Source organism: Montipora capricornis, chromosome 13 (assembly GCF_036669925.1).
Source record: "Montipora capricornis isolate CH-2021 chromosome 13, ASM3666992v2, whole genome shotgun sequence".
In the NCBI taxonomy this organism is placed as follows: Eukaryota; Metazoa; Cnidaria; class Anthozoa; order Scleractinia; family Acroporidae; genus Montipora; species Montipora capricornis.
In genome coordinates, this window is record NC_090895.1 from 19,952,011 (window position 1) to 19,967,010 (window position 15,000).

The window sequence follows — 15,000 nt, forward strand, 5'->3', positions numbered from 1 at the left end:
TTTCTTGAGCCTGCAGTTGATGAAATGAATGCCTTATGGAAGGGAGAGAAAGTAAACAGCTACAACAGTCCATCTGCTGCTGTGGAAATTCAGGCTGCTGTGTTATGCTTTGCATCAGACATCCCTGCAGCACGAAACCTCTGTGGATTCCTTGGGCACAGTGCAAAGAGAGGCTGTTCTCACTGTTACAAGGCCTTCCCTGGTGGTTTTGGAGAGCAGAGGGACTACAGTGGCTTTAATGATCGAGATCAGTGGCAAAAGAGAACATCAGAACAACACCGAAGAGATGCCTATAGAGTAAAGAACTGCAAATCTGAGTCTGCAGCTGAGAAACTAGCAAGTGAACTTGGAACTAGATACACTGTATTATTAGAACTGCCTTATTATGCCAGCATAGAGATGTGTGTTATTGATCCAATGCACAACTTGTTTCTTGGAACAGCCAAAAGGGTATTTTCAAAGTGGATTGAGAACGAAATCATCACAAAGGAAGGGTTGGATACTATTCACACCAGGATTAATGAAATTTCCACATTGTCAGATATTGGAAGATTGCCTGGAAATATCAAGTCTAACTATGGTGGATACACTGCTGCACAATGGAAAAATTTTGTTCTTCTTTTTTCCATGTACTCTTTAGTGGGTGTGCTTCCACAGCAACATCTTCATTACTGGCAATCATTTGTTCTAGCCTGTCGTCTTCTCTGCAAACCCTGTCTCACAAAAACAGATTTGATGTTATCAGATCACAAACTGTTGGATTTTCTCAAAGAATATCAGAGAATAAATGGAAAACTGGCCATAACCCCGAATATGCATCTTCATCTTCACCTGAAAGAATGTGTTGAAAATTATGGCAGCATTTACGGGTTTTGGCTGTTGAGTTTTGAACGCTACAATGGCATCCTTGGATCATACCAGACCAACAGCAAAACAGTTGAGGTTCAAATAATGCGCAAGTTTATGATGTCAGGAAGTCTGGCACATATGCAGTATAGCTTACCAGTAGAATATAAAGACCTCTTCCTATTCAATTGCATGGCACAGCTTGACTCCAGTTCTACAGATACTGTTACACTACCACAACTGATGATGGCCTCATCTGGTTGTTTACTTGGAAAAGAATCTGTTTGGGCGGATTTAACTTCAGTTTCTCTTGAACGTTCTTACAAACTTGTTCGTCTTGACCAAGATGAAGTTCAGGCACTCCAAACAGTATACCAAACTTTGTATCCTACAGTTACACAGTTATCGCTGTCTTCCCTGTATAAGAAATATGTGGCATTAACAGTTTGTGGTGAGAGATACGGATCCATGACAGGTTCCAGACTCTGTCCATATGCCCGCATACTTCCTTCATGGTGCGGTGAAAATGGAGAAGTTAATCCTGGATTGATGAGGCCAGGCATTGTACGCTACTTCATTGCACACAGTGTTGAAATCGAGGGCAAACAGAAGATTCATGTTTTTGCTGTTGTCAATTGGGTTAAGTTCTCAGATGACAACCTTGGTTTTGGAAATCCTCTCTCAGTTTGGCATGCGAGAGAGTTTGAGCATGGAGGGCCAGCAGCATTTTTGCCTGCCCAAAGAATTCATTCTAAGTATTTGTGTGCTGAAAAGCTTCATTCTGGAAAGAGATACATAATTGTTTCTCCTATTTGCAGGCGAATTTTACTTTAATCTTGAAATAGATAATTCTAATTAATTGCCTGTTCAGAGGATTCATTCCAAGTTCTTATTTGTTGATAAGCTTTATTCTGGACAGAAATATTTAATTTGTTCTCCTATTTGTAGGAGGATATTGCTTTAAAGGGGCAGTGTCACAAGGATTTTGCTGTTTTGGGTCAATTCTGTGCTAAAATCATTACACTGAGGCTTTACTCGTAAGCAAAATGCTTCTGTAAAGCTACGATGAAGATATCAAATGAATTTTATCAGGGAGAGCTCGCCATAATAAATTTCTTGAGGATTTTTTGAAGACATAGCATCAAAACTTGAAAAAATTGGCCAATGTTTTCAAGTTTCAATCCATTTCAATCGTTGCCATCCGTAACGACAGGCGAAAAGACACCATCTAGTTGCCAAATAGCGTGACACTGCCCCTTTAAGTTAGTTAGGGGGCACCAGCAGCCACCTATTTTGTCAAGCCATAGCTTCTGTTCTCCTCTTCCATTTGCAGTTGATTAAGTTAGTATTTACATGTACATGTACAAGTAAGATAAATTCAGTAAAGGTGCATGTGATTACTTAAAATAGGTTGCTGCTTGTGGAGTTCAATAAATCCTGCCTATTTTATTTTATTTTTTTTTTTGTATTTGTATAGGTGCAGGTGTATAAATGGTTTACATTACTAGTGATGTTTCAACCATTACTAGCTTAAGATGAGTGATTAATTTGGACTATTTTGAAATATTTTGAAAGGTTTTCTTTTTTGTCAAATGCCCCACAGAAACCAAGGAGGTATCTGTTTTTAGTGTTAGGCTCAGATTTGTGGAACACAATGATGACATTAAATTTATTTACATTGATGACTAGCTTTCATATACACATATTTGGGCTTTTGATTTTACCAACAAACTTAAAGTGCCCCTAACCCCGAAATATTTTTGTAGCTAAAATGAATCTTTGCACCTGTTGGAGACGCATTGCGGCCACGTTTTCCTTTTTCTAGCAAATCCTGCCAATTTACAGGCTTCGAAAGTTGCGAAAATCCAAGCTTTTTTTGTTCACGACCGAGTCAGAAGGGGAGTGGGTCTATTCCTGATTTGACGTCACATACTGATTTACATTACATTAACTCTTTGTAAACATGCATGCAAAGTAGATTGTGCCGTCAAATCAGGAATAGACCCACTCCCCTTCTGACTCGGTAGTGAACAAAAGATGCTTGCATGGATTTTGGCAACTTTCGAAGCCTATAAAATGGCAGGATTTGTTAGAAAAATGAAAATATGGCCGCAATGCATTTCGAACAGGTGCAAAGATTCATTTTAGGGAAAGAAATATTTTGGGGTTATGGGCACTTTAAAATTAAAGCTCCTACCAAATTCTTCTAAATAACAGAAAATTCATCACTGTTACTTGAACTGGACTACATGTATGTGTGGCAAAAATGACCATCAGTTGAATGTTTTACTTGACAATAAACATAAACCAGTCATGCTCAAACGATTGGTCGAAAATTGACAGTTTTTGCTAAAGTACCTTTTATGCTTTAAGTACTACATGTATATTGTGACATTTCACTTTTAGCTCATGTGTGTTGCCCGGGTTATTATTGAGGATCATTATAATAAATTTACCGTTAGAACACACTGCAAAACCCATGCCTTGCTTTAGTCTTCCTTGTTTTGTATATTTCCAAACAACTTAAGCTTTAAAAAAATAAGTTTTTTGTTGAAGTGATCAAAAAAAGAAACTGTTTAAGGGATTGGAGTTGTCCTCTTTAGTAAAGACTGTGCAATGACCCACGATTCAACCATGGCAAATGATCCAAGTAGCTAAATAATCTGTAGTCCAATTAGCTAAATTAGTCCATCTAGCTTGAATAATGAGTGAACATGGCTAAAATAAACTGGCTTGAATGGTCCAGCCGGCTGAATTGATCCAACTGGCTAGAATGATCTAATTGGCTAGAATAATCCAACTGTCTGATTTGGGCCCACCAGATCAAATGATACAACTGTCTCATTTGGCTCAATTGGATCTAATGACACAACTGTCTCATTTGGCCCAACTGGATCTTGTGACACAACTGTCTCAGTTGGCTCAACTTGATCAAATCATACTGTCTCATTTGCCCTAACTAGCTCAAATCACAAAAATGTCGCATTTGGCCTAACCGGCGCGGCTCAATTCACACAACTACCTACTGTCTCATTTTGGCGCAACTGGCTCAAATCACACAACTGTCTCATTTTGCTCAACTGGATTAAATGACAAAATGTGCCATTTGGCCCAACCAGCTCAAATCACGCAACTGTGTCATTTGGCCTAACCGACTCAAACCACATGCACACGTACAGCTGTCCTATTTGGCCCAACCAACTCGGATTACACGAATGTCTCATTTGGTATAACCACCTCAAATTAACACAAATGTCTCATGTGGCCCAGACTCCTCATACCACATTATATTTGTCATTTTGCGAAGTGTGAGGTGAGGTACTTCCTGCGGCTGCAGCTGTAGTTCGTCGCTACTGGTTAAAAGGTTAAGTTTAATTATTGTTAAAAGAACCATCTCCCGTTTGTGTTTTGCCGGAGATGTAGAAAACAACTGCAAATCCGTTTGCAGAAACATGACGGAAACGAACAACGGCGGAAATCTGCAGGCTTAAAAACCACGGAAACGTGATTTGGTATTTCCTTTCCGGAAACGTGACGGAATCACGTAGACTTGAATTTTCACGTTTCCACAAGACGTAAACATAACGGAAACATGGAGTTGCATGTTTCCGCCACGTTTCAGAAATACGGAAACATGTGATTTCGTCCTGTGGTACGAGCGGTTTTAAAGTCAAGATGGAAAATGAACGGTTCATGGTTTCAAGCTCACGTTGTCGTCAAAGCCTAAATGTTTTGAGACTTCACGTTGTTGTTTTGCGGAATGCGGCAAATAAAGGGGAAAAAAAAGTCTAATAACATCGTACCTCTTAAAACAGTGATTTTGGCAGCATTGTCCGGGTCAGTGAAACTTTGACCATATTTGTTCCATGCTGTCACCATAATTTCGTAAGTCCTACAGCAGTTCAACTTAAGATGAAATTTTGGTTCTGTCGTGTTAATCAGGAACCACAAACCATGGGTGCTACGGTTTGTAGCCAGTTCACGCAGCCACAAGGTATAGGCAGTTATTATCGCTCCACGGTCAGCAGGCGGAACATCCCAAAAGACATCGAAACGTGTGACATTGATGTAAGTGATCATGAAATTTACTCGTGGTACGCCTGGACAACCTGTATCACCAACAGAGGAAAAAAAATGTTTCTTTTTTTTTTACCTTCGGATGCATGAAAACTGTGCCAAAAAACATTCTTTTCGAATTTAAGAATACGACATGTCCTTATGATCATGACGCATTTACGGAAAACTCATATATTTTTTGCAATTGTTAATTAACCATATTTGATTTTTATTATCCAACTACTCCGCTAATATAAGTGAAACTAATGTTAGTTTCCTCAATTAATCTCCGGTTTTTAAACTATTATGATTTTGTTCATTTTCAAGAACAAAAATAACTAAACTAGCCTAAGCCGTACGCCGCCATTTGCCTGTTACTATTTATGCAATGGAGGACGTTTCCCGTGTTTCCATACCCTCATCTAAACACGAGGGGGAGGTGGGACAATTGGAGACAATTTTGCAAACACGAGACGTAGTTGAGGCTTTGCATAGAGGTCGAGAATTCTCCCAATTCCTTCGAGTGTTTGGATGAGGCTATGCATGGAAGCACGGGAAAAAATTCCTCTCTTGCGTTTATAAAATATGTCTCAAAGACAATTCGACAAATGAAGTAAAATGCTGTTTTTTTTGTTTTTGTTTGTTTTTTTACTTCTTGATTCAAACAGATTTTCTTGATAAACCGTTTATCAGATGCGCTTTTGGCAGGAGCCCATCTGGAGCGTGCAACTTCCATACAGCGTCTGTGAAACGGCGTTTTCACAAGTAGGTTTATTTATAGACTAGCCCTTCCCGCGAATTAGGCCAAAAAACAAAGTCAGTTCCGGTTCGGTGACCCTATGACGTCAGCTTATTTCTTTTGTAATTGGTCATCGGACTCCTGTGGGAGTCTCATTCGCGGGAAATTCAATCTAAATATAAATCGTCAGTGAAAACGCCGTTACACGAACACAGTAGAGTTGTAGGCTCCGGGTCATGGGTTCCTGCTATTGGCCAATTAGAGTGAGCGCACTATCCTAATTATCCTTAAATTTGGAAGGCAAAACAAAACCAATCAATGTAAAACAAACCCCACGTTAAAAATATGGCCATTTCATCGCCAGAAATCGAGGACATTTTGCTCTCGCATTCATTGGTCAGCGGGTCATCTTATATTGCAGTGGGATAAAAACAAAATGGCGGTCAGGACTTCGAAGAGATCAAGGGAGGGATAATTTCCATACAAAATACTTAACGAAATAAATTACTTATAAAGCTGTTTTCTTTTAATTTGGAAGCCAAACAATGCCAATCAATTTTTCTATTGCTATGTCTATCTAGAATTTAGCGTATACTCCACGTTAAAAAAAAAAGGCAAACGTTTGCGTACAAGCGTTTACTGCGATGTACTTGGAGTGTGCAGAATCAGTTACATGATGAGCAAACACTGAAATCTCTCGCCATTGACCTTGTTATGACGTAAACCTCTCTGCTTTTCATGTAAATCATTCTCTTTTAATGTTTACAAAAGAACTGTAAGGACGTTTGAATTAAACGAGGTCAACTATTCACTTTCCCCCACATGGCCTGGTCACTAAGAAACTGTAATATGGCCTATTGGTTTATATCCCCTGGTTATAACAGTTATCACTCACCTTCTTTCAGCATATGCACCTGTTCTTCCTCCGATGAATTGCTTTGACCAGCTACATTCATTGCATGCAGCCATAAACGATATCTGGTTTCCTCGGTGAGATTTTTAACGATGACATAATTACTCTTTTCCTTAAAAGGGATTACCCTTATTTCTGTTGACTCTGTTGATTCCTGGTTCATCATCCTTAACACGTAACCTGTGATGGGCGTGACTTGGTAAACAGAGGCTACTTCCCACGTGATTTTCAATGTCTTGTAACACAATTTCACACTTTTTATCACTGGAGGTTTTGGTGGGTCTGTGTTAAAAAAATATTATGAACTATTAGTATTATCATTATCACAATTCTGGTGTATCTCAAGTCGGTGACAACGCGTGTCACGAATTTCGAGCTGGACAGTTAAAATCCTTCTTTATCACAAACCCTATACTCACTGCCAAGGGAAAAATTAAAAATAATAATAATAAATAAATCAATAAAGTGAAAAGGGCCCCAGGTCTATAGCACAAGTCCGCAGGAAGAAATTAAAAAACAAGGCCAACTTGAAAATTACGTATCAACGTAAAACTGTCCAAATTTTCGCCATGGTAACTGGATGTAACTATCGAAATAAATTTGAATACGTTAAAATGCGCGGGACAAGACACGACAATTATCATTGTTCGTCTCATTATATTAATTTATGAGTATTGTGAACTATAAACTAGAGATATCATAATGAATAGTATTACAATAAATGTGGCGGAAAGAGATTCCTGGTACCTAACAAGCTGCATCCATGGACGTAGAAAACCGTTGTGATGATGATAAAATATGTCAATCAAATACTCACGTATTGGTTTGACAATAAAGAACCTGCTTTCATCACCGACATCATTATGAGCTGTACACGTGTAGTTCGTCAAATCCAAAGAAGACGTGATCGTCAAAACACTGGTATTGCCACCTCTTCTTACATCAAGTGGTCTTTTGCTTCCCCAATTGCCTGAAGTCCAGGAAAATTGAGCCGGTGGATTTCCCACTGCGGAGCAGTTAAGCTTGGTCTTGTGGCCTTCCCACCATAAAACAGTCTTTGTACCCGAAGGGTAAAATATCTTTGGGGCATCTGAAGCACGACAAATTAAGAAAGTCAGCCGATGACTTGTCATCATGGACTAAAAGTATGTATTTTATTATACGGGAAAATCCCGTTGAAGCCTCATGAATTTTCGCAGGCTTTTAAAATGAGAATTGAGGTAGGTGCGAGGGGGGTTTCTTCCATCTAATTGGGTCTACTTTGTACATAAATTTTTTATATAGAGCTGGTGACCTGAAGACATGTTGGATTCGGCTATTTTATTTTTATTTTTTTTTTTTTCCGCAGGCCGTAAAAGGCGTTATCCACGTAAGTTAATACACGAATTGAGTGATGATATTTAAAATATTGCAGGAACTTTATCCGTTATCTTGGATTCTTAGGTTTTTTTTTCTATACCTGTGAAAAATAACCTAAAAAATATTGGCTGCACAATAGCTACTTAATGATAATGACAACGACAATGACAATGATAATGACAGTGACAATGACATTGTCATTGTCATTGTTATTGTCATGACAGGGACACCGACAATGACATTGACATTGAAATTGACATTGATGTTGACATTGACATTGAAAATGACATTGACATTGTCATGACACTGACACTGGCACTGGTACTGACAATGACAATGACAATGACAATGATAATGATAATGATAATGATAATGATAATGATAATGATAATGATAATGATAATGATAATGATAATGATAATGATAATGATAACGATAACGATAACGATAACGATAATGATAATGATACTGATAATGATAATGATAATGATAATGATAATGATAATGATAATGATAATGATAATACTGGGTTAAGAGTTATCTTCAATGAAAAATGGTGCCATTAATTAAAAACAATAATAATAAAAGTAATGTTCCAAAAAGAAGTGAGAACCATCAACAAAATTAAGCACATATTTCTTGGAGCCAATTGGTCCTTGGTTTTGTTGCTAATCAATCTTGCTTTTACCAGCGTTGAGAAGAGTGCCAGCTTAATTACTTTTAGGCATTGTGTGAGGGACTACACTCTCCATAACAGACCTTGAGAGAACCTGGGTTGTAGAGCTCAGGCATGCGTAGGTTTTCTTTTTCATGATATCAAGGAATAATGCTTTATTCAAAACTTTTTTACCACACATTAATTCCCAAAGTTACTTTCGATAGAGCTTCATATCAAGCTGAATTTATAGCCCACAAGCTTTAAAGGAGGCTCCGAAGAGAGAATCGCTATAAGAATTAATTCCTCCTCATTTACCGTACAATTTTACTTACATTTTACTTGAAGTGGCATTTTGACACTGCAAAATCGAGTCAAGAAGAATCGTAGTTGATAGAATGCGCAGCATTTATATGACCCTGCATCAGTTAACGTCACATTTCGGATATGAAGGTACTTTTCCCTTTGTTGACGAATAAGTCTTTCATTTATTAACCAGCCTATTTGCGGCGTGGAATTTCCTTTCACTTCACAAGCAAGTAATAATTCTCTGCCTTCTTCTACAGCCCCTCGTGATCCGACTATTTTAGGACGATCTGTCAAAAGAAGAGCTAGAGTGTTTGAATTCCGCAGCCGCGACGCTTAAAGTCAATGGAGAGATTAAACATCACGTTGACGGCAAACGGCAAACGTCGGACTACAACTTGCGTTTTTCCAAAAATGGAAGAGACTCGTTTGATATAAGCTCATTTCTTGCGTGTTAGTAGCATGTATCAAGAAGCTTTTCAAAAGAGAAAAACGAGTTAGAATAGCATTATTTTCATGCTTTTATGACAAGCAACAGCCCACCGTTTTGCGTTTGCGCGCAACGGTGCCACGCACCGGTAGCTAAGTTGGTTGAGCATCGGGCTGCCATGGGGAAGTTCGCGGGTTCGAGTCCCGGCCTGATCAACAGTAAGGATGTTAAAATAACTGAGAATAAAGTGCTGCCTCTGTTATTTCATCTGGAAATGGTTAGAATTTCAAGTCTTCTATAAACCGTAGGCTCCGTCTCACAAATATCTTCTATGTTCATAACGTTCCCTGTGGGGTGTTAAAGAACCCAAACACTATTCGAGCAGAGAAGAGGATGAGGTCCCCGATGTGGTGACTGTCCGATTCCTCCTGCAGAAGCGGTCTATGACTCGTTATTCAGCCGTTTTCATATAACGTGCCTTAAGGTATCCCGTCCCCACGAGTTTTTGGTTGATTCGATCCAGAGCCGTATTATGGTTTCATTTAGGTCCCAATTCCCGGGAAACCTTTTTTTTTTTTCTTTCCATAAAGAACACATACATCCAAAATTGATTTAAAATGCAAAGGAAACTTTTGCAAGCCTCTTTCAGCAACCATAGACAACAGAGCTTCAGTCTCACATACCGTAATTACTTCGCAAGCACCTAGTGACAACCTCTGCCCCTCGCTTCCTTAATGTGATCTAATCCCTGACGCCCGGGAAGACAGTGATCCTCAGACTCCTGATTTCGAGGACAGAGTCAACTATTTTTGGTCCGCCCGGCAGAGGAACTTGAAGTTTCAGTTTTACAGGTAAATAAGACACATTACATTGGTTAAATAGACCCAAGTCTGCCTTGTCCCTCATTCACTTGCATATTCATCGGCGAACCAATGAAGCTTTAAGCCTGGTTTTCCCTAGCGACACTTAACATAAGTAGCTCATGTTAATTGAACGAATGTCGACATAAGCATAAGGAGACGCCATTTTGTTGAAATGCTGAGACGCGGGGAATCTGGGACGAGCGTTTTAATTGGCCAGACTCCGCCAGACGCACTAAATGTCCTTGTGTTTATGCCATGTTTCGTTTTCACACGACATAAGGGGAATGCAAGCTCAAGCGCAAGCAAAAGATAAAGAAAAAAAATGAGATCATTGTGCTTGTGCTGGGCCATTTTCCCTGTAAAATGAGAGCTGTTATGATTGCACTTGTGCTTGTACATGTACTTGCGAGGCTGGGCAAAACCAGGCTTTATATATATTCAACTCGGTCTGCACATCCGAGCTAAAATGTTCTTCCGGAACAAAACAACTAAATTACTAATCAACCCTATTGTTGGCTTTAAAGGGCTTATCTGTTTGTCTTTTAATTAACTTGTTAAACTCACAACCTACCTTTCACATAAAGATACACGTCAGACATACGAGAGTCGGCCACAAAATAAACTTTGAAAATATATTTCCCGGCGTCCTCAATAGTAACTTTTCGAAGTTTAAAAGTAAACTGTCTGCCTTTACCATGACGAGTATTGGTAAATGATACATCCAAACGTTTGCTATACTCTGCATTTATCGTAGTCTCGTTGCTTTGTATCTTCCAAATGATAGTCGCCACGGAATGCGAGGACGTCTCCCGACTGAATTCCACTATTTTGGTGTCCTTTTTAACCCTGTATTCCCATTGGAACTCAGTCTCTTGTCCAGGTAAAACAATTCTGTCATGAGGGACTCTAAATAATTCCGGGAAGTGTAACTTCACAGGGCGCTTCTGTGTAGGAGAGAGCATAGGTGGTTTGCAAATCTCTAGAGAATAACGTCACAATGGTAAAAGAAACAAAGGCAGGCGGACGAAGAAAGGCATGTACTAAAACCAGGAACACCGGAACTCCCCAGAACACCGGAACACCGGAACACTCCGGAACACCCTGGAACACCCCGGAACACCAGAACACTCCGGAACACCTTGGAAGTAACCCAAAATCCTCAATTTCGCTAACTCCAGGACTAATTAAGGCCTAGGTAGGCCCAGTGTTAGCCAAATTGAGGGGTTTCGGTTACTTCCAGGGTGTTCGGGTGTGTTCCAGTGTTCCGGTGTTCCTGATTTTAGTACATGCCACGAAGAAAAGGGCATGCACTAAAACCAGAAACACCGGAACACTCCGGAACACCCTGGAAGTAACCCAAAACCCCCAATTTGGGTAACCTTAGGCCTAAAAACCAACTTAAGGCCTAGCTAGGCCTAGGGTCACCCAAATTGCGGGTTTTCGGTTATTCCCAGGGTGTTCCGGAATGTTCCGGTGTTCTGGGATGTTCCAGGGTGTTCCGGGTGTTCCTGTGTTCCGGTGTTCCTGGTTTTAGTACATGCCCGAAGAAAATAAGTTTAATGAGAGATCCGCTTTTTTCGTACACCAACGTGGCGGAGAGAAACGTGAAAGCGTTACATGAGTAACATGAAACATGAGTTACACGTGAAGAAAATAAAACAATAGAGCTGCGTCCTGAAGGGATCCAATGAAATTAGAGGTTGTAAAGAGTTGCGTCCTATCTCATTATACAAGCATGGAAATCTCTTATCCTAATTCGTCTCTCTACTTTTAGAAGTTACTTGATACGTGTACCTAAAAAGCAAGAAATTACTTTCAATCAAACAAGTTCAAACTTCAGACTGACGCTGTTTGCCGTTTACCGTAACCCCGATGCCAAATAATTCTAATCAAGGGTAGTCTTGGTGTAATTCTTTTTTTTTTTTTTAAATTAATAATTTGTTTCTTTTATACAGCGCGTGGATGTATTGAAAGGTACCTTGTCACCTTGGGTAGAGCAGGGAAAATTGTTACTCTTTGGCGTATGCTTCTTATCATTGTTATCCGTTTATTACTATTATTATTATTATTATTATTATTATTATTATTATTAATTTATTAATTTATTTTTTTGGGGAGTGGGGAGGGGGGGGGGGGGGTAATTTTTCAGTCAAAGAAGGGCGGCAAATGTAAGTGAAGTAGCTTCCGAATTTTGCCAGCGTCTTGCTCTTATTGAAAACCCTCAACGAGAGCATGTTTCGTACTTACGCATACTGAATTGTTTTTGCTGAACATGATAGAATTTAACACCCAATTAATTATCTTCTTTCTCATAATACTTTTGGAGGCTATTTCAACTGATAACTGAACGCGGTTAGGATCTACTCAACTCAAACGGCTCTATATTGGAAACAACACTTCAGTCACTGTGTAGCGTATCAATCAGGTATTGCATTGCCGTTGCTAATAAAAAGGAATCGTTCATCAAATAAAGTTACAGTCTGCCTACTTTGCCACCAACTTCCTCCAGGTTAATACAAAACCAAATGTTAAGAGAATTGTGGGAGAATCTCGTAATTATCTTAAAATTTAAATGACTAATACCTTTTCACTGCTAATTTCTTAATAACCACTGGGAACCTCTTACATGTACGCAGCCTCACCTTAACAGTAAGAGTTATCTTAGAAGCAATAGTTTTCCCAAAGCCTCCGACCCCAAGTTCACATCCATAAGATTTGCTATCCGAACGCCTCACGTTGGTCAAGGTAAACGCAGCATATGACTTAAAATCTCCAGTCCAGTGTACTCGGTTTACAAAGCTTGGATAGTTATGTCTAAGGTCGGGGTTTTCGACTGGTTCTTCTTTTCTGTTAACAGTCATTAAGTACACGCTTGTGAACTCGTTGTCCCAAAGACCAAAAACAATTTGATCCAACCTGTCACCCGAATCAAGACGAAAATCCCACTCAAAGGTAAAATTACGGCCTTCTTCTACGATTGCCTTTGGTTGTCTTGCTGTGATGTGTTGCGCATGAACTGTTACAAAAATACAAATCCAATTACTCAAATATCTCTCAGGGATGACGGAGCTGATCCACTATAACTTTTTATTGGGCTACAACCATTGCAAAATGTCAAGATTGGCATACACTAAAGACAGCTTTGTTGTTTGCTTAAAGTCAGTGCTAGTCATGAAGAGTCTCTCAGATGTAACTGACACAACGTCCCCTCTTGTTCCCCAAAGATTTGAGCATGATCTTGCATTCACACAATCAGTTATATTGCGACCCTTCAATCGAAAATAGCCCATTTCCGAGTTGCTGCATACCTCGGTTTCAAAGCGAGTCCTGGTGCACAACCATTCAAATGGAAATGAGTTGCGTATTTTTATGCAAATCAAACTCATTCCCATTTCAATAGTTGAGCAGTTGAGCACCAAGACTCACTTCGAAACCGAGACAAACATCAACTCGGAAATGGCCTATTACATGAAATGTTGTGACCCTCTAATAAAAAGAAAGCATCATCACTTTCCTTACTTAAAATCATCACTAAATCACATCCCACAAATAAAACAAGCCATTAGAAAACGTTGTCCCTCTGATATTTTACCATAATCTTGCATCAATTGATACAATCTCTAATAACAATGCACTCAAGACCTGGGCTTGGAAGGTTTGAGTGCCTTGCCATTTGATCCCTCTTTTATACTTAACGTTACCTAAAATTTGGGCATCAAATCGTTGTTTTCGATGTTTCTATTTTCTCAGAAATGTTCCATCGGAAGGTCCCTCTTTTGATTCCCCTTTTGTGATTACCGGAACGGAACTTCACATAAAGTGTCACAGAATTTTACATGCTCTATACATTCTCTGTTGACTGAAAAATTTGTTCCAAGCATGGGAGAAAAACGACTCAAGTATCGTAGGTTCCCTGGGCTGGTGTCAAGGACAAATACAGTGTCCCGTTTTCTCGCGCCGGAAATATCTCTTAACTGTACCGACTGTCTCTTTGTTGCTAGTTGTTGATAGCCATCTTGGGCAATTTATTAATCTTGTTTGAATGACCTCCAACAAAACCAGAACAGGAAGCGACCCCTTTTGTTGTGCGTCCTCGAATTTAACAAAAAAACAATGAGGTCCGCCGTGCTTCCTTGAAAACAGTTTTATTGAGAGTCAGGCTTACCAAAAAAACAATGTTCTTATATTTCCAAGAAAATGGAAATATTTTTGTTTCTGGTATAATTTGCATTTGTTTTCTGATCATTATTGATTGCAAGACTTCAAAAACTGTCAACGATTGATACGATTTATGAGTCTTCAACTAATAACTGATTATATTTTTTTCTAAAATTGGAAACCCGTTACGCTTGAAAACAGGTAACATGATATTTGTTCGTGTATACTATTTCTAAGAAAATGCGGATGTTTTTGTTTCATATATAATTAATTCCTTTCGCTTTCTGTCATCATTGTCTATCAACACTATTGCGTGACATAATGTGTACAGGAACCTCCTTGCTCGAGCTCGTTTTAGCAATAGGCCAGAACATCCGGAAATTTAGATGTAGCACCTTCCAAGACACATAGGAAGTGCATATACCCACGAGGAAGTTGTTTCAACGAAAAGAGATCACCAGGTTTGTCGTGTTTCTTCAATAGCATGCTGGTGATCCCTTGTCACATTTATAATCAGTAAAATAAAAATTGTCAATGAGATCTTACTCTTAGTGCCGCGACTTAGACAAATGCCCAAAAACCAACAGCTAGGCTGTAATGTGGCCATAAATCTACTGAATGAAGAGTGTAAATTGTGTATTCCTTTTAAATTTGTCTACGAAGGGGGTGTTATTT

General features: G+C 39.2%; 2 protein-coding genes across 2 annotated transcripts in view; one reads left to right on the plus strand and one right to left on the minus strand.

Annotated features, from left to right (window-relative positions):
* LOC138028449 (uncharacterized) overlaps positions 1–1,819 on the plus strand; it is a 3,596-nt gene extending 1,777 nt beyond the window's left edge. Inside the window, exon 1 of the mRNA XM_068875990.1 lies at positions 1–1,819. This exon is cut by the window's left edge and continues 1,777 nt beyond it. Coding sequence (XP_068732091.1) covers positions 1–1,680 — 1,680 coding nt within the window. The 3' untranslated portion in view covers positions 1,681–1,819.
* The window catches only part of LOC138028448 (vascular endothelial growth factor receptor 3-like), a 49,670-nt gene that overhangs the window by 33,483 nt on the left and 1,187 nt on the right, over positions 1–15,000 (minus strand). Inside the window, exons 2-7 of the mRNA XM_068875989.1 lie at positions 12,810–13,183; positions 10,739–11,111; positions 8,904–9,164; positions 7,372–7,644; positions 6,537–6,836; positions 4,650–4,955 (exon numbers count right to left, since the gene is read on the minus strand). Of these exons, the coding sequence (XP_068732090.1) occupies positions 4,650–4,955; positions 6,537–6,836; positions 7,372–7,644; positions 8,904–9,164; positions 10,739–11,111; positions 12,810–13,183 (1,887 nt within the window). The remainder of the gene's footprint in view (positions 1–4,649; positions 4,956–6,536; positions 6,837–7,371; positions 7,645–8,903; positions 9,165–10,738; positions 11,112–12,809; positions 13,184–15,000) is intronic.